At 41.1% G+C, this 25,694-nt stretch overlaps 1 protein-coding gene across 1 annotated transcript in view; it reads left to right on the top strand.

Moving 5' to 3' along the window:
* The window catches only part of SHC4 (SHC adaptor protein 4), a 123,865-nt gene that overhangs the window by 86,135 nt on the left and 12,036 nt on the right, over positions 1 to 25,694 (top strand). Inside the window, exons 6-10 of the mRNA XM_043920443.1 lie at positions 110 to 161; positions 11,636 to 11,759; positions 13,292 to 13,463; positions 15,497 to 15,557; positions 22,027 to 22,206. Coding sequence (XP_043776378.1) covers positions 110 to 161; positions 11,636 to 11,759; positions 13,292 to 13,463; positions 15,497 to 15,557; positions 22,027 to 22,206 — 589 coding nt within the window. The remainder of the gene's footprint in view (positions 1 to 109; positions 162 to 11,635; positions 11,760 to 13,291; positions 13,464 to 15,496; positions 15,558 to 22,026; positions 22,207 to 25,694) is intronic.

The following is a 25,694-nucleotide window of genomic DNA, read 5'->3' as shown; positions in this document are numbered from 1 at the left end:
AACCTTAGCATCAGTCTTTGCCTGAATATTATACCCTAAATGTACTCTTTTATCTTTTACCAGTACAATCCGTCCATTTTAAATGCAATCATTTTCCCTTTTTTTTTAGGATACTACAGACTATGTTGCCTACGTAGCAAAAGATCCAGTTAATCAACGAGGTATGGAAAGCAACTTCTAGATTTTCTTAAGAGTTGGTATATACCAACTTTTGAAAGTAACAAGCAATTATTTTCAATATGTAAAGTGATGAGTATCACTAGAGTGTATTGGGGGTCTAGAAATATTATGTAAATATGTGTTTGAAATAAATAGCCCTGTCAACAGAGCAAAGGAGAAAAAATTAGAGGTGGGATTTAAATCCCTTCAACCAAAAGTCTTGTCATCTATTTGCATAAATGAAAGGGAAGCTGTTTCAGTACGGATAGATGGGCTGGCTGCCACATCCCCAGTGGACAAATGAATTGCACACAAGACCCAAATCAGTGAGGTCATGGGCCTGTAGTTGCCTTGACAAGTGTGTGCACGTGTGTGTTTATAGGTGTTAAGCCTGTGCCTTGCTGTTCAAGAGCCTGGCATGCCACTCTGAGTGTCTGGCTTTTTCTCATCTTTTAGGTCTCAGTTTTAATGTCTCTTCTTCAAAAAGACCTTCTTTGACTGATAGCATCTGCCGTCTCCAGTAGTATATGCCACTCTACTGGGTTATAATACTTTGTTTCTCTTCTATTGACACTTATTCTACATTTTTATCATTTTAGTCACTCACTTGTTTATGTGTTTAGTGTCTGTCCTTTCTACTAAAAGCTACTGGAGGGCAGGAACTTGTTTCTCTTACTGTTGTTTCCCAAGCACTCATCACAATGCCTTGCACGTGGTGATGATCAGTAACTATTTTTGTTGAATGACAGAGTGAATGGAAGAGTGAGTTGATGAGTTGTCTCATCCCAGGATTTAGTAAGATTGCCTAAGAAACCACCTGCCAGCCACATTTTGTGTCAAGGGCCTGAAGTTAGGCCATTTGGCCTCTGTAGACAGACATGCTGAGTGTTGCTTCTCATCCCTGACTCTGGGATATTCACTCATTTTAGTGAAGAGTGTTAGGTTGCCCCCCCCCCCCCCGCCCCGCCTCCTTAACTAGAGCCTATTAGTTGAGCAGTACCCTTTGTCACCTCAGGGCGGAGTTTGCCGCCAAACATTCATTAAGTATGTATGGAGTGGAATTTGGAGATTCAAAGAGTTATAAAAACATGAGGCAAAAATGCATGTGGTGTACTGGTGAGCAGGGCTTCCCTGGTAGCTCAGTGGTAAAGAATCTGCCTGCCAAAGCAAGAAATGCAGGTTCAATCCCTGGGAAGATGCCTTGGGGAAGGAAATGGCAATCTACTCCCAATACTTCATTATTCTTGCCTGGGAAATCCCATGGACAGTGGTTGGCAGGCTACAGTCCATGGAGTCACAAAAGAGTTGGACATGACTTAACAACTAAGTAACAACGACAAATACTGGGAAGCAGGTGAATAAACACTTAATAGGATGCAGATTGTGTATGAAGGGGGAAAAAAGTCAAAAAAGGACATCTAGAGGGCAGATAGGAGAGAGCTAATAAGTAGAGACAATCTTATGAGCAGATGGGTGGAGAAAGCAGTTTACAAAGCAGAGATTTAGGAAGGTTCATTTGGCAGCAGGCTGCAGTGGATGGATTCAGGGAGGGGGCAGGTCCATTTGGAAACTATCATAATTGTCAAAAATGAAACTGTGAGGACCACCTGCTGGCATAGTACCCAGCACAGAGTAGATGCTCAGTAAATGTGGCCCAAGAGAGCATTGCTCGATGAAATCGAAAGAAGAACGGGTTATAAATACTGTGCAATACTCCTTTAAAGTATACTCTAAACTACATAATAAAGAATGGATATTACTCAAAGAGTAGATGGGAGAGACAGGAACTAGTGAAGGAAGGGGAGTAGGAATGGAACACAACAAAGATACCAAAGAGCAACCTCTTTTAATCAAGCCTGAGCTTCCCTAAAGTTGCTGTTGTTCAGTCACTAAGTTGTGTCCGATTCTTTGTGACCCCCTGGATTTAGCTCACTAGGCTCCTCTGTCCATGGGATTTCCCAGGCAAGAATACTGGAGTGTGTTGTCATTCCTTTCGCCAGGGGATCTTCCCAACCCAGGGATTGAACCTGTGTCTCCTGCATTGGCAGGCGGATTCTTTACCACTGAAGCCCTCCCTAAAGAATGGAAGTAGGCTATTTTTGGGAAGGTCTCTGAACAACAAATCCCTTTCTTTTAACCTGAAAAGGACAGGGTGAAAGGAAGAACAAATAGACCAGGAACTCTAGATATTTAGTAACTTTGCCATCAGTCACTGAATATCTCAGGCATGGCATTGCTCTTCAGCAGAAGGGGTTCAAAGATTATGCTTGTTACGGAGGGTAATGGCCTAGGATCCACATGCTTGCCGATCTCCTCACTTGCTTAAGTGAAATAAAGCAGAGAGAATGCAATGCAACTCATTCACTTTGAAGTCTGATGCCTGAGTTGCTAGAGCTGAGCTGCTAGAAGGAATTCAGGGGGATCCTGGCTCGAGGATTCTGCAAAGGCTTTTATGAGAACTGTTGACTGAGCTCATGGATGGATTTCAGAGTAAGAAGAGAATGGACTCAGAAACTCTTCATATAGAGGTTTCAGTGTTTTCTTTCTTTAGTCCCAGCCCAGGTATAAGAAATAAGAAATATGCTGGAGTCAGACAGGCTGGACAGGAATCATAATTCTTCCCCCATCACACTGTAGTCCTCAGCCAAGTTGTTTCACATCCTAAACTTCAGTTTCTTTCTTTCTTTTTTATGTTAAAAATTATTTTTAATTGGGGAAAATAACTTTACAATGTTGTATTGGTTTGTGCTGTGCAACAGCACATCAGCCATAATTACACATACATTACCTCCCTCTTGAACCTTCCTCCCCTCTCCTCATCCCACCCCTCCTAGGTAGTAATAACATCTACTTGCTAATGTTGTTGAGAGGAGTAACAGATAATACCGAGAAAGCACGATTTCCTTTCCTGTCTTCTCATCTTTCTGTCTTCTTAGGGAAACAGGTCTGTCTGGTAGCTAGACGACTTAGAGACATAATGTGATTTTCTTGGGCAAAAAAGTTAGTATCTCCTCATCACGTTCTGCTCCTTTTCTTGTCCCCTGGCCCCTTCTCTTATGTACCTTCTCTGCGAGAAGCCGTTCAGTTCACAGCATACCCACTGTTTGCACACCCCTCAAGTGTTAAATCCTTTCTCCTCACCTGTGCTTTAGTTTCTGCCCAGAGGTACTGACACAGCTCTTGAGTCCACAGATAATTATTAATTACATACTAATACACAAGAGGCTGAGATAATCGTTGTAGAAGAAAAATGATAACTGGCCACCCTGGGCTCATCATCACAGGGGAGAGAAACAGAGCCTGTCCGATGTGCAGCAGAAGAGGGGCGCACGGGCACAGTGCCTGGAGCCTGCAGCTGCTCAGGGAGGCTCTGTGCAGTAAGTGAATTCAGGCACCAGTGCAGTGAGCTCAGGGCTGTGGGTTTGGGTGGTGGGCAAAGGTGGGTTGCAACAAAAGCGAAGAGTAGAAGTAGGCTGAGAGGGAAGAAGCTGTCAAGGCTTAGAAGGCCAGCCAAAAGGTTACTGGGGGCTGTTGAAGATTTTGAGCTTTATAAAGAATTATTCTGGTTTCCACCATTCTACTAAAATTATAAAATAACTTTTCTGGCCTTTCCATCTATAAAGGTGATATTGAGGGCAGGAAAGTGGTCTGGAATTGTGGAGTTCAGTTTGGAGGACATCTCACTGACCCTGGGCAGGGCTGATGATGCTCTAAACTACATGTGCAGGAGAAGGGACAGTCTGGACAAAATTGTGAAGTAATAGTTGTTGGGAGTTATTTAGATAAGGGCATTGCTAAAGAAATAGCAATCAGGTGGTCTCGAGGACTTAATCAGATATTGTATTTGATGCAAGTATCTCAATGCCTGGCTCATTATAAGTATGCAATAAACGATAGTCATTATTATTATTATTGTCCTGAGTGATTTGAAGTGGCTTGCCAGTAAAAAAAAAACAGGCATTTTTACAAATAGGAAAAACAATCCAATAGAGAAAGAAGAACAAAAAAAAGTTATCGTTTATTTTGTGCTCACCACGTGCTAGACATTGTCAGGAGTACTTTCTGCATGGTCTCCTTTCATCGTCACAACAGTCCTATGAAGTAGATATTAATGTCACTGCTTTTTTAAAGAAGCAAGCTCTGGAATTGAAAAGGTAGTTTTACTAAACTCACCCAGCCAGTAAGCACCTGGACTAACTTCAAGTCTGGAGCACACACAAAAGGAGATTACCGGGCACCAAGAAGCATAAAAGAAAAGCAAAAAACTTACTAGCAATCAAAGAAACACAAATTATAAATAGATACCGTATTTGTCTTTTATAAAAAGGTAAAATGTGATTTGGAGTTGTAGTATCTCCTGAATACTTCTGGTAGGAGTGTAGATCCAACTGTTTCAGAAAGCATACTGAAAATTTGCATCAAAACTTTAAAAAGTGTAAACACTTATTAAGAAGAACTTTCTTTATTTCTGGCTGTGCTAGGTCTTTGTTGCTTGCATGCAGGCGTTTCTCTGGTTGCCTCGAGCTGGGGCTGCTCTTCGCTGGGGTGTGCAGGCTACTCCTTGTGGAGGCGTCTCTTGTTGCAGAGCGTGGGCTCCAGCACGCTCGGACCTCAGTATTTGCAGCGTGTGCACTCCGTGGTTGTGGCTCCCTGGCTCTCGAGTCCAGGCTCAACAGTTGTGGTGCACAGGCTTAGTTGCTCCGCAGCATGTGGGATCTTTCCGGATCAGGGATCGAACCGGTGTCTCCTGCATTGGCAGGCAGATTCTTTACTACTGAGCCATCAGGGAAGCCTGTGTAAGCAGTTTTGAATCAGCAATTTCACTTCTAAGGAAATGAGACATGTACAAAGATTAAGCAATAAAGATCACTGGTGGCTCAGCAGGAAAGAATCCGCCTACAGGGCGGGAGATGCGGGAGACGTGGGTTCAATCTCTGGGTCCAGAAGATCCCCTGGAGGAGGGCATAGTACCCCTCCGGTATTCTTGCCTGTAGAATCCCATGGACAGAGGAGTCTGGCGGGCTGCAGTCCGTAGGGGCGCCAAGAGTCTGATACGACTGAGCACACGTGAGCGTGTCACGTGAGAAAAGGAAAATTCAGTATTTGTAAATAGCAAATTATTTAAACGAATCCATAGGCTGTTCTACCATGCAGCAATTAATATTATTAAGTACAAAAAGCAGATTATGAACCAATGTGATTGGTATGATCCCAGGTAATTTTTTGAAAAAAAAAAAAATTATAAAGACATATGTCAAAATGTTAATAGTATGCAGATATGCCTGGTTAGTGAGACTTATGTAATTTCTTTTCCTTGGTGTCTGTTTTCTAAAACTCCCTATAATGAATGTTTATTGCATTTGTAAAAGAAAAAGAATGTTCTAAGTGGTGCTGGGAAAACTGGTCAACCACTTGCAAAAGAATGAAACTAGAACACTTTCTAACACCATACACAAAAATAAACTCAAAATGGATTAAAGATCTAAATGTAAGACCAGAAACTATAAAACTCTTAGAGGAGAACATAGGCAAAACACTCTCCGACATAAATCACAGCAGGATCCTCTATGACCCACCTCCCAGAATATTGGAAATAAAAGCAAAACTAAACAAATGGGATCTAATGAAACTTAAAAGCTTTTGCACTACAAAAGAAACTATAAGTAAGGTGAAAAGACAGCCGTCAGATTGGGAGAAAATAATAGCAAATGAAGCAACAGACAAAGGATTAATCTCAAAAATATACAAGCAACTCCTGCAGCTCAATTCCAGAAAAATAAATGACCCAATCAAAAAATGGGCCAGAGAACTAAACAGACATTTCTCCAAAGAAGACATACAGATGGCTAACAAACACATGAAAAGGTGCTCAACATCACTCATTATTAGAGAAATGCAAATCAAAACCACAATGAGGTACCATTACACACCAGTCAGGATGGCTGCTATCCAAAAGTCTACAAGCAATAAATGCTGGAGAGGGTGTGGAGAAAAGGGAACCCTCTTACACTGTTGGTGGGAATGCAAACTAGTACAGCCGCTATGGAAAACAGTGTGGAGATTCCTTAAAAAACTGGAAATAGAACTGCCATATGACCCAGCAATACCACTTCTGGGCATACACACTGAGGAAACCAGATCTGAAAGAGACACATGCACCCCAATGTTCATCGCAGCACTGTTTATAATAGCCAGGACATGGAAGCAACCTAGATGCCCATCAGCAGATGAATGGATAAGGAAGCTGTGGTACATATACACCATGGAATTTTACTCAGCCGTCAAAAAGAATTCATTTGAACCAGTCCTAATGAGATGGATGAAACTGGAACCCCTTATACAGAGTGAAGTAAGCCAGAAAGATAAAGAACATTACAGCATACTAACACATATATATGGAATTTAGAAAGATGGTAACGATAACCCTATATGCAAAACAGAAAAAGAGACACAGAAATACAGAACAGACTTTTGAACTCTGTGGGAGAATGTGAGGGTGGGATGTTTCAAAAGAACAGCATGTATACTATCTATGGTGAAACAGATCACCAGCCCAGGTGGGATGCATGAGACAAGTGCTCGGGCCTGGTGCACTGGGAAGACCCAGAGGAATCGGGTGGAGAGGGAGATGGGAGGGGGGATCGGGATGGGGAATAAGTGTAAATCTATGGCTGATTCATATCAATGTATGACAAAACCCACTGAAATGTTGTGAAGCAATTAGCCTCCAACTAATAAAAAAATTGAAAAAAAAAAAAAAAGAAAAAGAATGTTCTAAATCCTTGATTAAAAAAAAAATAGTGAAACCAGAAAGACAATGTTATAAAATTACCTAGTTAATTTGGCTCTTCCCGGGGCAAATGTTCAGTTGAGAGGAGAAACCTGAAGGTTTGTGGGGGCTGGGGAGAGGTTTCAGGTTTGGAGAAGCTGCAGCTTCTTAGCCCTAAAAGTGAGCAAGATGTCTGAAAGTAGAACCCAGAAAGAGGAGGGCTGAGAGATCAGTATCGACTAAGATGGAGGAAGAACACATTTCTCTAGGAGAAGATACCCGGGAATGTCTCAGACTGAAAAGGAGTTCAGGGGAATGGAGGTGGAAAATGCCATTCAGTCCAGCAATTGACAGGCTGCTGGTCACTGTGGGAACCACAGTGTCAGTGGACGGGTCACGGAAGCAGTCAGACCTCAGGGATGAGGAGAGCCTGGCTGACAGGCAGAGGAGCCCGGGCCGCATGCTAATTATCCCGAACGTTCCCACAGTCTCCCCTCTGCTTGATTCACTTTTAGAATTAGTGCCTTCAACTCAGGGAAGCTACCACTTTTTCCATCTTGGCTAGGACTTGTTAGTGAACTCCTTATTTTATAAAAGGCCTCTTCTGTGGAAAAGGTGAGCCCCTCAGCAAGAGTGTTTTGAGTTTACCTAGTGACCAATACAGCTTACCCCTGTAATTGCTATAAATGAAGAATCGCTTCACTTCTTACTCCAAATGTGTGCAGTGCAGGACAGCTTGAATATTTTCTCTGAATCTAGTCTGTGAAGAGGTCCCAGTTTACCTGGACTACCTGGATATAGGCATGTCGTGGTCCTCTCTATAAAGAAAGCAAAAAACAAAACAAAACCACAAAAAGAACCCTGTAACACCAATTTAAATTAACCCAGTTATGTTATTTATGTTTATGGCTGTAAAATACATGTGCTGCTGTCCTGGTGACATTGATAAACTGTGGTCCGACAGCTGGCTAGTTGCATCAGACCGATTTCTTCCTAAGGGCTGGTAGACTCTATGCTTCAGTCCCACAGCACCATCTGGTGGGTGACCTGAGAAGCTGCACTTTTGAATTTCTAGTTTTCCCATAAAAACCAAAAACCAAAAGCAAATGAACAACAAAAGCAAAACTGGTCTATTTAAGCATAAAGCATTAAAGAAAGGTCTGTTATTCTTTAAGAATTGTTCTCAGCCCCTTGTCCATGACTATCCAGTTAGGAAACCAAATGAAAAAGAAGAATATGAATCTAAGATTCTTTTACATCTTACTTAATAGAGTACCTGATACTCAAGAATAGAATTGTAGGTCTGTTCACAGACAGAACATTCTTTTCATTTCACAATGAAGAGAACCCAAGTCTGTCTAATTCAGACATAGAGGTCAAAGCTCGGGCCCCCCACATCACTGGAAAGTCAAATTGTTTTGGGGAGAATTGGGATTTTCTATTATATGCTTGTTTTTCTTCCTTCTCATTAGCTAAAGATTGAGAAATTCTTGACCAAGCTGGTGCTTATCTGAGTTTTTGGAGATGGGTCTAGCAATGGGAATTGGGCATATTTGTATGTGATTCAAAACCCATTCCTGTCTAGGTCATGACCAACCTAAAAAAGAACAAAGAGCATTTTCACAGAGCATCACGTAAGTGGCAACAAAAGCACCACCAAAATGTGTGTACTCCTGAAAGTGGCGAGGCTGCACAGGACACTTGCACAGGGCCAGGCATCGTGTCCAGCTGTTCCTTTCCTGGAGATAGGCACCACGGTTTTTTCTTCTCTTCCTGTTTAATCTTTAAAAAATAATATGACAGTAACACGGTTATCCAAAGGAAAGTGAAAAATCGTGTTGGTAAGCATCAGCCCAGGAAAAGGACCAAAGCTTCAAGTATCAGAAAAGTTGAGAGAAATAAAACGAGAAGTGGTAGAGGACAGTTGGTGGGTTTGGGTCATTCATTCATTCCTATATGCCCATGTGCCTTGCCCTGTTTCTCAGAGAATTTAAAGTACTATAATCAAGGGAGGATAGGATTTCTGTAAAGCAGGAAGGGACTTCAGAGATCATGCAACGCCCTGTCTTGGCAGGTGAGGGCCTGGGTGTAGCATACCTTATTCACATAGACTGTGGTATAATTGGCCATTGAACTGGGATCTGCATCTTATCACAGAGTTCTTTCAGCCATTGTTGTTTTCTCATCCCTCTCATGGGAGATAAACTTTGGTTTTTCTTATTTATCTATTTTATTTATAGTTGAATTTCCCACCTCTCCCACTATCTTTTCCATCTTTATCTCAAGACATCTTGTTTATCCTAAGAGAAAGTAAGATTACATAAATTGTTTCCATTTTGATTTTTTAAAATATTTGTTTTTAATTGTTGATGATTGCTGTATAATATTGGTTTGATTTCTGGCCTTGACTTCATTTTTAAGTTGACCAGGAATTTATGAGATGAAAAAAATAATTCAAGTGAGTTACCTTTTTTTTACCATAGTGTAGCACAACTATTTTTTGGGCTCAACCAAAGGACACGTGTCCAAGGGCACTTTATAGGTTTAAGGATGTGAAGCCTAACCAGGAACGAGGAGACCATTTTCACGAATGACCCAAGTGGTCATTTGTACCACTCAGTGGTCATGAAACCTTCCCTGTGACAGGGGCTCACTGCCAGTCTCACTTCAGTAGAACTGAAGATGATTTCTCACAGCAGAGTTATGAGTGTGATTCAGAGAAATCAACATTAATTCATTCAACACATACTTTTAAAACACCTTCAGTGCATTAGTCACTGTGTGAAGCTAGTGTAGAGAAAAAAGGGGGTCAATATACAATGGCAATCTGAAAATAGACCAAACATTTTCCTTTGGTGAGAAGGCTATTAATTTATAGACATTGTTAATCAGGTTTTCAAAACTATGATTAGCTCCTAAGTCTATTTCAAGATCCAGGTTGCTTCTTGAAAGGGGCAACCTTACAAGAAGTGATCAATAACCCTTTTGGAGATTTGATACCTTAGCATCGTTTGATTTAGTAATACCATCCCCTGCCTACACACACACAAACCTCCCTTCCAAAAGTTCAGAGACATAAATTCCTTAAGTAAATGTCCAGCTAATTCTGAAATGAGAATTGTCTGATATTCCTTGAGATGATTATCAACATAAAGCTAGGAAACCATTGTAGGTTCTACCATAACCTACTGTTATAGGCTCTGCAAATCCAGTTAGGTGTGAATGAATTTTGTGAATGTGTTAGTTGCTCAGTTGTGTCTGACTCTTTGCGACCCCATGGACTGTAGCCTGCTAGGCTCCTCTGTCCATGGGATTCTCCAGGCAAGAATACCGGAGTGGGTTTCCATTTCCTTCTCCAGGGGATCTTCCTGACCCAGGGATTGAACCTGGGTCTCCTGCATTACAGGCCGATTCTTCACCATCTGAGGCACCAGGGCTTGATTGAATTTTATTTTACTTTAAATACATATAAAATCCTTCTCATGACTACTCAGAGCCTAAAAACATGCCTTCATCACAATAGGTACCTCCTTTCTTCAGGTATGTATCCCTTTTAGTAAAATGTTCCAGTATTGTTCCCACAGTCCCACCATTTCACAGCTTCCTTTTTATTTAATCTAATTCCCTAGGCACCCACTTAAGCCTTTCCTGTTCTCAGAAAATAGCTGACAGTTTTTACAACATTCTTGTATATTGAAAAATTGTCAAGCTTTTCCCTCATTCCTCAATTCTTCAGGCTATACAGACCAATGTAATTTTGAAAATCTCGTGAAACTTATTACCGTATCTTAAGTCATCCTTATGATTTTAAGCCATCCTTATGAAACTTCAGATTCAGTTCAGTCGTATATTAAGGCCCTGAGCACAACACCATTCTCTCATCAAGGCAACCGACATTCCATGTGATGGGGAGATTAATTTATGGTCCCCTGAACACAAGCTCTGGCTTTAACTTAGCAGTAGCAGATTTGCTAATTCGCCTGTGATGTTCTGTCAGCTGCCCCCTCCACAATTTATTTCTTTAATTTGCTAGTGATAGCTAGCACTTTCTAGTAACAGCTTTTTAGAGAAAGTATCTATAAAAATTTTAATATCCTCTGATAATATCAGTCTTCATGAAATCTTGATTTGGTGCTTATTGGAGATAGTTCTTTAGTAGGATTTCAAAGACAGGGATTCCCACACCATCACTGATTTTGAGTAGTAATGACAGGGCAAAGGGCTGGCTAGAGGAAAGGGTAGTCTAAAGCCCCTGTCTTCACCAGTAGCTCTTCCCCATTTGTGAGGGGTGCATGTAGAAAGTTATTTTGTTTTCAGTCATCCGTAGAGTACCACGTAAAGACAATGCGGCAGACATCATCTTGTCAGGTTGTTGCCCTAAAATCATCTTCTGTATTGACTTCTAGAGCTAACACAGAACATGAATCACATTATTAGTCAGGATCGGTCTGCCTTTATTAAAGTGTGAGCCCCAAATACCTGCCTCAAGACTGAAATTTATAAGTGTTTTGAAGTATCTCGTCGTAAAATGTGAATGTTTCTTCTCTTTGATGCATATATAATATGAAGTATGCGATTTCAGAGCTGCAGAAAACTTGGAAACCTACTTCCTTTTATTTACCAGTTCATGTTCTGGAAGTATTTCAACTTTATAAAATCTTCTCTTACTGAAAATTTATTGTAATTTTTTGGTATGTCCTCTTGCAGCCTGCCACATACTGGAATGCCGCAATGGAATGGCCCAGGACGTCATAAGTACCATAGGACAGGCTTTTGAACTCCGGTTTAAACAGTATTTGAAAAATCCTTCTTTGAATCCTTCTTGTGAAAGGTCAGCCAGGAATTCTATAATTATTTGACTTCACCATACTTTGTTTTGTTTTAAAATTAATATGGAATTGAAAATGGACTAATGAAATTAGTAATTTTTTATTTACCAATAGATACAGTTTCCATACAAACTAACAGTGACATTTTTACTCTTCTTCCTTTCTTATTTGTCTAGATATTTCCTCTTGCTTTGTAATAGAGGAAACACTAAAAGTAAGAATGGGTTGACCCTGTTTCTCTGATGTTATACAGAGCTCTGCATTAATTAGATAGTGTCGTAAAATGAGCAAGAAGAAATTTCTCAGGTTTGTTTCAACCCCAGATCCCTTGCATATCAGTTAAAATAATTAAGAAAGAAGAAAATCCTAAGAATCAAATGTGTGTCGCAGGAACTCCTGTTTGCTGGTGGGTAGTGCAGATAGCTCAGCTCCAGCCAGGCCAAGGGGTAGAGCACGACGTGACTCTGTCTGCACCACAGAAAGTCCACAGTGAAAGCTGAACCCTTTCAGGCCTGTCAGACTCCACCACGTGTGGAATGCAGTGAGGTCCCTGGGTGGCAGAATTCATACCCAAGAAATAAAATTCTTGGACACTTGTAAATGCATTTCTGGAAACCGCCCCCCCCCCCCAATTTATCATTTCATGTATCAACAAACACCAGACTTGGAGATCTCCTCTCAGAGGTGGCTTAGCACGGCAAAGAAGAGGGGCTACCAGCAGGCCTTGATGCTGAATGTGTTCCAGGGTGGCTCTTGCATTTTAGTGTTGTCTTTTCATTGACATGTAATGAACCCAGCAAAGCTGTGGGTTGTCAGTGAAGTCAGCTCAGTCCAAATGGACTTGATTTATTTTTTTCTCATAAGAAACTTTGACTAATTCCAGTTTGGAAGAAAAATCTGTGTTTTTTTTTTTTGCCCTATTTCTTAAAAACAATGCATGTTTACACGAATCTATCCACTTGCCACATATGGTTCTAATATTTCTTTATGAATCACATATACTCCAGATTTGTGCAGACAAGATAGCTGGCCATAGCTCTTGTATTTTTTTTTTCATCTTCATAAACTGAAGTTTTCATCTTCCATTTATGGTAAACTGAGCCAGGCCCTCTGCTCAGTATCTAAATTTTCTTTGAGCAAAAGCATTTCCAAAATGCTATAGCGAAAGTGGGCTGAAGAATTTAAGGAAAACTTTGTATTTTTATTCGATTGACAAAAACAACTTACATTCAGGAAGTTAGTGTATATATATATATATATATGTATATGTACATATTTTATCACTGAGAGGAGACGTGAAAGCATCACCCATGGCACTTTTTGTTGGCTTACCCCACTTTGATTGTCTACAGAAAGCTAAACAATTCAGCCATCTGGTTGCTTCTATCCAGATGTTTGACATCACCTAAACACAGCTATACTCGTAAAGCACGAAAAGTTTCTCAGGGTGATTTGCATGGTTCTGATCTCTCTGCATCCCCTACAGCATATGAATTCCCACCCAGCCTCTTGGGGATCCTTTTTTCTCTTACAGCGAGGAGGTGCCTGTTGATGGCCATGCTGAGGAGAGAGAAGATCATGAGTATTATAATGAAATCCCGGGGAAGCAGCCGCCTGCAGGTGGTGTTTCAGATGTGCGGATCAAAGTTCAAGCCACAGAACAAATGGCTTACTGCCCCATACGGTGTGAAAAGCTGTGCTATTTGGTAAGTAATATTATAATAATACAATATTGCTATTGTAGCTAACATTGCAGTTCTGTCCTATCACTGAGCTTAATTTGAGGACTTCCAAATGCTAGTTTACAGAAGATATCATCTTCCTCAATACAGAGCCAGAGAATGAATCATTGTCGGAGCCTGTGCTAAGTAACTTTTACTCCTAATCCCCCAGCCTCATCCTCAGCAAGTGACCTCACATCTTACTTCTCTGGAAAGACTAGGACGGTCCAACATGTAATTCTCAACTTCATCCTTCTCTGTCTCCCATGTGTTTCTGTGTCCTCCTTGGTTCTCTTCCTTAGCTACTGTCTCCACAGCTAATCCTTCCCCTGAGCTCCCAACCCTGTTCCCTCCACCAACACTGTGCTCTTGTTCTGTCCATCAACCTGTATTTCCATTGTTATTTTTTTCTCTGTATACCAGTTCTTTCTCTTCTGTCTTCAGATAAACTTGGGCTCCCCCAACCCATCTAATAATATCCCACCTCCCTGTCATCTTCCTTTCATCCACAGACTTGTAGAAAACACTGTATTTCTGCATTCACATCCACACTACACTTCCAAAATCTGAACTCTGCTTGACAGCTTGATAGAAATTTCTTTTACAGTGCTCACCACTGGTTTTTTGGTTGTTTGGTTGTCAGTGTAATTGCTAAATCTATTTCCTTCAGTATTTTGAATCTGTTTATAGCGTGTGATATCTGTTGGCTTTCTCTTCTTTTTTTAGACCTCTTCTTTTAGCTTCTAAAACATTTCCATGTGTCATTCATTCTGCATCTTTAGTTGCTGCTTTTCTTTCTTTTTCTTGTTTTCTAAAATTTTATTATGAATATATTAAAACATAGAAAAAAGTTGAAAGAATTACACATGAATACTCACCACCTAGATTCTATAATTATAATTTTACTCTATTTGCCCTGTCATCCTATGTAGCTATCATCCATCAATCCTTCTTGTTTTTGATGCATTTCGGAGGAAGTTGCATCTTATCTTTTTTTGATCTTGTTTTCTTGTATATCCACCCCTGTGAAACCAAGCATCTGCTTTACTGCCATGGACTCCCTTTCTAATGCTCTGCGCTTGGCCCTGGTTTTTCCTCTGACATGCCACCTGTGTACAGACTCCACCAGCTTCTTTGTCTTTAGCCATACCTGCCTTTCCAGCTGTGATTAAACTCAGCATTTTACCTTGACTCCAAGCCAGATTCCTTTCCTGATGTGCTCAAGTTTATTAATGGCATTCTTATTTTTTCACTAATCTACAGTTTTTTGTTTTCTCACACTTCAGGCCATATATCAACTCAGTCTTTAAGACCTAGGATCCTACCATGAAAATATCTTGAATCTCCTCAGCCTATATCTTTCCTATTGCATCTTTCTAAGTTCTGGTCCAGATTTGCACAGGTGACCCTGAAGGCCCCTTCTCTGTCTCCGGTTTCATTCCCTTAAACCCTCCTGCATGGTACTGATAGATTAATCTTTCTAAAGCATAGATAGTGCCCTTCTCAAAGGTGTCAGTGGATCCCATACTGTTACTGAAGAGAGATGTGTATATGGATAATCGAAGCCTTTGATAGCATGAGATTTTTCGAGGATGAAAAGTGAATCTGGCACACACCTCAGTAGATTAGGGCTCCAATCTGCCAACTCACAGTTAGATAGAAGTTTGCTAAATGGCCAGTGTTTGTACAAGTGTCCTGGAAATCACCCTTTCTGGCTGAGCTTGGATTGAGTCCTGGAATGTGACCTCCCAAGCAGAAGCAATAACCCTCAGGGTATAGACCTTACGGTTTTGACCCCCCATACCCTAATCAGACCCACCTCTGCAGCTCCAAAACAATTCATTGGGAAAGGAGGCTATACTTCCCATTTAAAATATCAACTTCTTTTTCTCACTTTATCTCACTTCCTCTGTCAGAAAGTGGTGTTTTCTACTAAAACTGGGAATTTTTAGTGTCTTTTGCAAGTTTATGAACTTACACTATGTTTGTAAATGTTTCACAATTTGTTGTTCGCACAGCCTGGAAACTCCAAGTGCAGCAGCATGTATGAGAACTGTCTGGAACAAAGCAGGGCCATAGGTAGGTACAACTGCACTTCCCTATCTGCCGCACTTCTTACTCCTTTTACGTTATGTGATCGTGTGTGGCCCTTGCTCTTTCATGGGAAAGTCAGGTGTATATAACCAAACACTCTGAGAAGCCTTCCCACCCTCTGAAAAGGTCAGGATGCCGTGTGCGTCAGTGAGAAAGCCGTGGTTCTCGCTTGCTCCTGTGTGCTCTTCCACACTACAGTTCTGCTTTATGGAGCCTTTCACTGCGTTGAATATCATGAAAGCTCTCTCACCGGAAAGGTGATTTCTCTACTCACAACTCAAGGGAGTTCCACTTCAAAGACTATCAGACAGTAAGCTAATATGAAAATTGATGCTTGTCAAATCCATTAGGATTAAGAGAAAAGCTTTATTTCTGCTCGGCAAAGGGAACAAAAAGAGATCTGAAATGTGAGAGTCCCAATTAGAAGTTCATACACCCCATACTTGCCAGGGCATTAAATGTCTTATTACTACATATGATAATTGGCGTTGGGCACAATTCTTCCACAACATGATTGTAGGGCATAGACTATCACGTTGGAAATGTATTTTCATTAAAACATTCTACTGCTAGTCATTTTATTCTTATAAATTGCTAAAAGTATTTCTTTGGGAAGGAAAGTTTTGCAGCTTTAGAGTAGAAGATAATTGGACATTATAAATAATGCAGTGGAGGATAGAGCTGGATAACTACGCTTAAGGACTCAAATTAGCAGCAGCTTGCCAACTAGAAGGTAGTCTCTTACTTCCATGGACATTTTTATATTTCTTATAGAATTTTTTCAATGTAATCCATTAATTTTATTATTTCTTGTACAGTAGGGATATATGAGGATTTTAGTACCGCTATGATCACCACTTTCCTCTACCCTGCAAAACAAACGGAGTTATGAACTGAGATAGTATTTTAAATTTTTAAAAACATGGTTCTTTCTGATGGAAATTAAAATTCCATGCCATTCTTTAAGCTTAAAATTCTGAATGCATTCTTAATAATAAAAAAGCAAATTAAATTAGTATCAAGTGTAAATGTATTTTTAAACCTGTGTTCTCTAGGCGCTGCAATTCCTTTGTTCTTTCCTTTTTTCCTTTACTCTGGAAATTCCTAACCTAGGATTTAATAGTCAGGAGCATACCACATGTGCTTTTTACTGTTGCATCCATTTTCTACCTGTGCTGAAGCTCACTTTGAGATAGCTCCGTGTCCTATTTTATCTCATTCTGTGTTCTTCATTTATCCAGCAATGCACTCAGTGATCCTCAGGACCTCTGTGGGTCAGGCATTGAGCTAGTGCTAGGGGTGGAGACACAACTGGCTTTCATGAAGTTTGCAGTATAGCCAGAGGGCGTACCTTAAACCAGTGCTTGCAAATATGATGAGCATTTCAAAGCCCAGGATACTGCAGGATCAAATAACAGGGAAATGTAACTTAATCTGGAGGACTAGAGAGGGTCTCCCTGTGGAAGTGACAACCAGACAAGACCTGAGAGGGTGAGTGGGGGCCCAGAAAGGGCGCGGGAGAGGGAGCAGGAGGGAAAGGAGGGTATAAATGAATACTGAAATTCCTGTGTGCCAGGACCACTTCCGTGATCACTGCAGGGAGAGAGTACAGGGGAGCCAGAGGTAAGTTTTGGATCTGGGACAGAGTCCTGTGGAACTCCAGAATGTTTCTCCCTGCCCCAGTATGTCTCTTCCCAGCTCATCTCCCTTCTCTCCATCATGTAGTTGTCATGGCACGCTCTTCTGACCTCAGCCACCTGGCTTCTAGGGGAACTCACTGAGTGAAAATCCTCAACCTTTCTAGAATGATGTTGAATGTGCTAAATCACAACTCTACCATCAGAAAAAAAAGGGGCAAGGCTTCCTTTCTTTTGTTTCCCTCAAAAGCTCTCACCTTGACTTTTATTTTGTATTTTTGAAGTATCGTTCTCCCTAGAGCAATGCTATTTCAACTTTAATCAAGATTTTTCTTTTTGTAAGTATATCCTTGTCATATAATCTGTTGTTTCTGTTTATCTTGGTTTTATGTCTCCTTTAAATCAACAAACAATGTAACCCCTTATTCTTTCATGCTTTATACATGCCCTAATCTATTACCAGATCGAAACTCAGGAACAGACTTTTGTAATAAACACTTATTTGGAGCCTGGAACCTATTTTTCCATAGAATTAATTTTAGCCTTGATGGCTGTCTCCTGGACAAGTGACCATGTTCTGCTATTTTGGTTTCCTATGCTAAAGCTTGAGTATATATTTTGTAATGACCAATACAACAATAGGAAATTCTGTTGTAAGCATCTGTTCTTTAGTTATACTCTGATTGTGGAAGTGGTCTATGACTGATCCCAGCTTCAGTACACTGTCTTCCTTTTTGGTGGCCCTAAGGTAACAGTTCATAGCTGGGAACCTTTCAGAATCTTGGGGAGGTGACAGATGGTGTTTATAGTTTGGAGAAAACCCTCCTAAATATCCTCTTCACCTGAAAAGCACTGAGCTACTGCATTGTTTTCTTAGAAAAGCAGGTTTTAACTCCCGGTGGGAACCAGAGTACTGTGACTCCATTTCCCTAGACCTTAGCCACTCAGCCCATGGAGGGATTGAGGGACTCAACCCCTGCTTCGGGGACCATGACAGGTATCAGTCCCTCCTATTGTGGCAGTAAGGACTTTCCTAACCAGATAGCCTTTTCATCCGCAGACACCCAGAAATCAGGGGTTCCTATCTTAGGGCCTGCCTATGGTGACTTGGGCATGTGTTTAAAAGTGATCTGAAATTCATGACCAGTCTCTAAATTAAGAGGAGTTGCCAAAATAGCAAATAGACAGTTTTTATGGCTTTTCCCAGAGATTAATACGTAAGCATTTGAGAGACACCTATTCAAATATTTTAAATAAATTTTGGCTTTTTAATTCAAATATATTTATTTATTAAAATATTGACCCGAAATTTGAATTCTGGTGTATAATAAGTACTGCAGTAGGCTTCTTGTTGTTGAAGGAGTTAATTATATTATTGCCAGATGTATAAAAGATCCCTGTCCTTAATAATAAATTCCCTTGTGGAAAAAAATAATTAACAAAATAGCATACTGTTTCCCTAGCCTTCAAGTTAAAATGAAAATATTGATATTTTTAATCAAAAAGATGTTAAATTCCCACAAACCCTAAGGGCTTTCACTTTAAAACTTTGGAACCTCCAGTATACACACTATGTATGTATTTATTTTCTGCCACAAATCTTCTCTTTGGCAGATTGGATAGTTTCTCAGAGTAATACTTGGCACAAAGAACTTTGGAATGCATAATGCCTGGCATGTGTAGTTAAGCTCTCATCAACCACACACTTTACCCTAGGAAGATTTTAAATTTGGGCATGAGGTGAGTTTTTTTAAAATTTAAGACCACTTTGCTGACTTAGATATAATGGTGCATTTGAAAAACAGGAATGGTGGTTTTTAAGAGAGACTATATAGACATTGGTGCTTTTGTGTAAGCCTGTGGGATGGTAAATTTAATGTGTTCAGCTCATGCCAGTGCTCTCTGAGGGGCGGATGAGTCAGCGCCCTATGCTACAGGTTAACTTGAGGTTTTCAGGATGTGGTAGGGTCACATTTGCTAAGAAAGAGAAACTGGGTAGACATTCAGTCATCTGTTCATTCAGCTGACAGACATTTTTCTTTTGACCTGCTTCATACCAGACATTGATAATGAAGAAGATACATGGATAAATGGGTTTTAGTCTCTACTCGGGACTCAAGGAATTTGCAGTCTTAAGGGGAAGACAGAGAAGGAAACAGAGACCTACAGTTTATTATGGAGTAGCACCTTACCCAGCTTGGGATGGGGACAGGGAGGGAGGAATGTGGAAGGCTTCCTGGAAGAGTGGGATTCAGAACAGAATCTTAAAGGATTAAGAGGAGTTAGGTCAAGAAACGGGTGGCAAGGATGTTACGGCCGGATATAAACATTGCGTGCAGAGGCCCAGCATCAGTGAATAAACACGTAGCTGAGCAGGGAGAGGAACGCCTGCTGCAAGGGGGGACCGTGCTCAGTGAGGGGCTCACGCACATCCTTTAGTTTAATCTTCATAATGTATTTTAAATCCAGCATCCCTATTTTACAGATATGAAAACTGATGTTTAGAGAGGTTAAGAAACTTGCCCTGGGTCGCACAAATAGTAAGAGCGGCCACTGGGATGATCTGAACCCAGGTCCATGTCAATTTAGAAGCAGACCTTTTACACTTTTGATCACATTCCACTTTCAGTAAATTTCTATGAGCAGGCACTCCTAAGTAGATATTAATTCAATTATGCATAAGTTCTCTATACTAACATATTATGCATGTAGTATAAAATACACAACAGAAAATTTCAGTTAGAGTTAGCAACAGACATTTAAAAAAAAATCTTGCTAATTGCAGTGGCTGAATACTATCTTTAAATAATTCTCTCAAGGCCCAGTGTACATCTGGAGCATTACTGATGAAACAGATATAAATCCACATTTTAGTCTTGATAATTTTAACTGTTAGAAAAGCCAAAATTCTGATCTAATTAGATTATTCTTGTTCATAAACTTATAATGTAGCTAAGGAGGTGCTTTTATTCAGTAAAAGAATGATCTTCAACCCTTGATTTCCTTGCAGTAATCTTTTAGCTACTTGTGAAAGTATTTGTGAAAGTGTGCTTGTGAAAGTATTTTAGCTATTTGTGAAAGTAAGTTTAGTTTAAACCGGATCACCTAATTTATAAATCCACTTAACTAAGCAAATAGAAACATTCATATGTTGCCAAAGGCAACAGAGAAACAAGGTGTCCCATTGCCCCTTCCTCTGTTAAATCCCACTCCTCCCTCAGAATATCCCAAGTATGGATAAGACATGGGACAGGGTGATGCGTAAGGACTGGACAGACAGGAACAAAGGAGGATCAGGTAGTAGGGCTTTAGTCTTGACTGGACTTCCCCTATTTGTTGTGTTCTTAGGCTTCCATACTTGTGTATAAGAATCATAGCACTATTCACTACGATGCAAAATCCAGTTGGTCCCCTGAAGGGCTGGAAGGACTGATGTTGTTTAAGTGAGACAGTGGAGTCTTAATGTTGCTACTCTAGGTGCAGCCTCACGGGAATGTTGTATACATATGACCAGAGCTGTAAATGTACTTGTTTGAACAAAAAAGCAAGAACATTCTATCCTGGCATTCTCAGGACAGGACCAGTCGAGTGGTACAAATTACTTCATGCCATCAGGTAGTGAAATATGGTTCAATTATCCATTCATTCAATAACTATTTGTTGATGTCATAGTGTGTGCCAGGCATGTGCTAGAGGCAAGGGCTGCAGCTGTGAAGCAGACAGACAGGATCTCTGTCTTCATGGAACATGCAGTCTAGAGGCAGAACAGATTTTAAGAAATATAATAACAGAATAGAGTTAATTACTCTTGTGATACGGCCTTCAGAGGAAAGCAGAGAGACATAGTCTAGTCTGAAAAGGTCAGGGAACGCTCTCTTGAGAAAGACACGTTTAAACTGACCTCACCTAAGGATGAGGGTGATGGAGAAGGAGAGGGAAGGGCATGTCAGAGAAGATGGCCTTATGGTGGGGATTATTTTGCAGGAAGGCCAGTGTGAGCAGGGGCAGAAATAGGAGGACTAGAGTGCTAGGGAAGTTGGGCGCCCTGGAGCAGGGTCTGGGTTGTTGAAGAGTCTGAGTTGTATCCCAAGAGCAGTGGGAAGCAGTGAATGCGTTTTTAAACTTCTGAGAAATAGGATCAGATTTTCAGTTGTAAAAAGATCATTTTGGCCACAAGTATTAAATAGGATGGAGGGGAAAAAGTGGAGTAAGGGAAAGGAGGATGTAACCTGAGGGGCGGGCGAGTTCTTTCCATTAGATGACAGAATGAACAGCAGCAGCTGGTGCAGGGCTGAGCTTGGTGAAACAAAATTTGGCAAAGAGGGAAGAAAGACTTCTCACGGTTAATAATTTAAAATTAAGTAATGAGTCTTTTGAAGAGCTGTTTAAATAAATAGTAAATATTCAAGTTCCATATGATATGTGCAGTTTTCTTGGTTCCAGGTCTACAACTCTGAGCAGCGTCATTTGTGGGTTTGTGCAGTTAGCTGGAAAGTCAGCTCCCTTTCCATCCCACCCCCCACGCCTATCCCCCTGTCTGTTTCTCCTTCACATTTTCCTGGTTTGTCTGCTGTCTGCTGCTGAAGCAAAGGGTCAGCTGAGGGACAAGCGGGGAGGGGCAAGGAGGCCCAGAAGGGATGTTTTCCCTCAAAGACTGGTTGTTATTTTATTTTTACAGGTCAAATCTCCAGGTTAATATTCATTCCTTGCATGGCATGGGTGTGGCTTTTCCCTTCCTGTCAATGCTGGACTCAGCCATGATTTTATTTATTGTTTACAAAGCAAAAACACCATACAGTCATCTTTACTCACTACAGGTAATGCACACGAGAGAGGGGTGCAGTCCCAGCGAGAGGCGTCATTGATGAAGCACTCGTGTCGGGTGGATCTTTTCGATGACCCCGGCTACATCAATACACAGGTTCTTCGAAGCACGCTTGGCTCTGCTGGAAATCAAAGCTCACCTCACCCACTGGGAAGCCCATGGCACCAGGAAAGTAAGTGGTTGCTCTTTGCCTGTATTAGTTTCCTGTGCTGCTGTAACAAATTACCATTAAACTGGGTGACTCAGAATCAGAGAGGTGTGTTCCGTCACAGTGATGGAGGCCAGAAGTCCTACATCAAGTTGGCGGCTGGGTTGGCTCGGCTCATCCTGTGGCTCTGGAGGAGAATTGGTTTGATGCCCGTCTCCTAGCTTCTGGTGGTGTTCCTTGTCTTGAGACGTGCCACTCCCATCTCTGCTTCAGTCTTCATTGGCCTTACCCCCATGTCTCAAGGCTCCCTTTCCTTTCTCTTACAGGACAGCACCTTTCCCTTATAGGTGGGCCAGAAATCCAGGAAGATCTCATCTGGTGATCCTTAAATTAATTACATCTGCAAGGACCCCTTTTGCAAATTAGGTCACATTTGCAGGTACCAGGAGTCAGGACTTGAGCATATCTTTTGGGTGCCACTATTTAGTTCACTGTCTCTCATTTTTATTTTTTATTTATTTTTTCTCATTTTTAAAATGCTATTTCCTTAGCCTCATTTTTCAGGGAGTTAAAAGAATTCTTTCTTATCTCAATCCCTCCCTCATAACAGTTAATATAGGTTAGAACTTTGTAAAGATGTTATGGATTTCAATGTTTGAGAACTTTGATTTTGAATCATCTTTTCAAACACTTTGAATCGACTCTCAATTTTTGCTTTCTGCTGTGTGCTTTTCCTGAGGGAAGGATTGTCAAAGCCAAGAGATCATGTTTGTTTGTATGAGGAACAATGGCCTCTATTTCAGTTCTGTTTAGTGATGATGTTAATTTTATTCATTGCAAAAACCTTTAGTAAGTCATCTGTATAGCGCTAAAAAGCACTAAAAAGTTGGCTTAGAGCACTAAAAATTTGGCTTAAAGCTCAACATTCAGAAAACTAAGATCATGGCATCTGGTCCCATCACTTCATGGCAAATAGATGGGGAAACAATGGAAACAGTGTCAGACTTTATTTTTTTGGGTTCCAAAATCACTGCAGATGGTGATTGCAGCCATGAAATTAAAAGACGCTTACTCCTTGGAAGGAAAGCTATAACCAACCTAGACAGCATATTTAAAAGCTGAGACATTACTTTGCCAACAAAGGTCCATCTAGTCAAGGCTATGGTTTTTCCAGTGGTCATGTATGGATGTGAGAGTTGGACTGTGAAGAAAGCTGAGCGCCGAAGAATTGATGCCTTTGAACTGTGGTGTTGGAGAAGACTCTTGAGAATCCACTGGACTGCAAGAAGATCCAACCAGTCCATCCTAAAGGAGATCAGGCCTGGGTGTTCATTGGAAGGACTGATGCTGAAGCTGAAACTCCAATACTTTGGCCACCTGATGTGAAGAACTGACTCACTGGAAAAGACCCTGATCCTGGGAGGGATTGGGGGCAGGAGGAGAAGAGGATGACAGAGGTTGAGATGGTTGGATGGCATCACCGGCTCGATGGACATGAGTTTGAGTAAACTCCGGGAGTTGGTGATGGACAGGGAGGCCTGGCGTGCTGCGATTCATGGGGTTGCAAAGGGTTGGCCACGACTGAGCTGAACTGAACTGATAGCGCTAAAATAAGATGACGTTTTTCTTCAACTGTATACTACAAGTTAAATACAGTAAGACAAACATCATTTTCCTGCCAGATTGCTTCCAGGGATAAGTCTATAAAGAGGAGCATAAATAAATAAAAGCAAAACAAGTCAAAAGCCTATAATCAGCTGAAAAATAACAACAAAAAAAAAGCTTTTCATAAAACTGAAGCTTATTGGACTCAGAGATTAACTTGGTGTCAAATTTGGCTCACTCCAAAGATGGAGAACCAGTCACTGAGAAAGTTCTTTCACTAGCCCAGGAAGTAGTTCTAGTCTGCCAAGGATAACTTTTCAGCTAATGTGGCTGCAATAACAGAATGGAATTTGAAAGGAAATTTTGCTGAGGCTGGACTTCACAAGACCACCTTAACTCTCTAGAATGAGACAAAGGTTTTCATTACCATCCAGGTGACAAGTGAGCTATCTTTTTGCAAATTTTCCAAGATCACTCTTGGCAGTGAAAGAACCCATTTGGGTTCTCTGGAAGCAGACTCTGAGATGGAGGTGGACATGCAGGATCTTTATTGGGATCAGTACAGGAACGGAGGGGAAGAAAGCAGGCTTGGGCAGAGGGAGATGTGCAGCAATGAGGCAGGCCTGACAAAACCTCAGCCAACCGTACAGAGAGGATGGGGGCCCATCAGTGCTCTTCCATGCTGGGCCCAAGGGCAGGGCCTTTTAGCCTCACTTATCTCAGTCTTTGGCTGTGGGCCCATGAGGGAGGGCAGGCCATTGGGCAAACAGCTCTCTGCAGCTGAGGGAGACCCTGAAGGGATCTGGGGTACTTGGGGTACTTGGTCCTTCCTTGAAGGGGGATCTGGGTAGTGTATCTCCATGTCCACCACAGAGGGCATCTTGTGCCATGGATGATGGGATATGCAATGAATTCAGCTTTCTGCAGTAAATTTAACTGTTTAATGTTGAGTAGCCTGTATGGATAACGTAACACATATTGGAGGGACAGTGTTTTTATTTTTGTCCACACCCCATGGCTTGTGGAACTTCCCCGACCAGGGATCAAATCCGTGCCCCCTGCATTGGGAGGGTAGAGGTTTAACCCACTGCACCCCCAGGGAGGTCCTGTGAGAGGGACTGTGTTTGAAAAAAGTTTTTGGACCTAAGATTTTGAAAGTAACTTTATAAGAGCATACACTCAGTAGCTTCCATTTCATGGATTTATCAAAGCAATAGTGTTTTATTAGAAAATACATTTAGTGAGTGGTCCAAATTAGGTGATCTGGGATATTCCATAATTTACAACTCAAGCAAAGAAACTTGGCCTTTTTCATAGGCAGTTCAATAATTTGAAGTCCTCCTGGACTTCTTGCTACCTTCTTGAGGTTAACTTCTTGAGGTTAATTTCAGTGTATCATCACTCCCTCCAAAAACAAAATTTAACTCCAAAAGTATAAATAATGTTGATTTAAGAAAATCTAGTAAGACGGAGTGGGCCTTCCTTGGTAGCTCAGTTGATAAAGAATCTTCCTACAGTGCAGGAGACCTGAGTTCAATCCCTGGATTGGGAAGAGCTCCTAGAGAAGTAAATGGCAATGCACTCCAGTATTATTGCCTGGAAAATCCCATGGACAGAGGAGCCTGGCGGGCTACAGTCCGTGGCATCACAAGAGTTGGACATGAATTAGCGACTAAACCACCACCACAGTAAGATGGAGTAAGGATAACTTTATACATAATTTTGTGCAGAATGTCTGAAATACACCTTTTAACATTTCCTCTATGTTCCCTCCTGTTTCTTTCCTTCCTTCCTCAAATATTCTCTTTAGCTTCTTTAGGCATACTTGCCCAGACTAGTTCACTAAAACAAAACAAAAACAAATCCAGAGACAAGAACCTATTATATCTTAAAAATGCCTTCGGGGC

The sequence above is a fragment of the Cervus elaphus genome, chromosome 12, assembly GCF_910594005.1.
Source record: "Cervus elaphus chromosome 12, mCerEla1.1, whole genome shotgun sequence".
Taxonomy (NCBI): Eukaryota; Metazoa; Chordata; class Mammalia; order Artiodactyla; family Cervidae; genus Cervus; species Cervus elaphus.
This window is presented reverse-complemented; position numbering and strand designations above follow the sequence as displayed.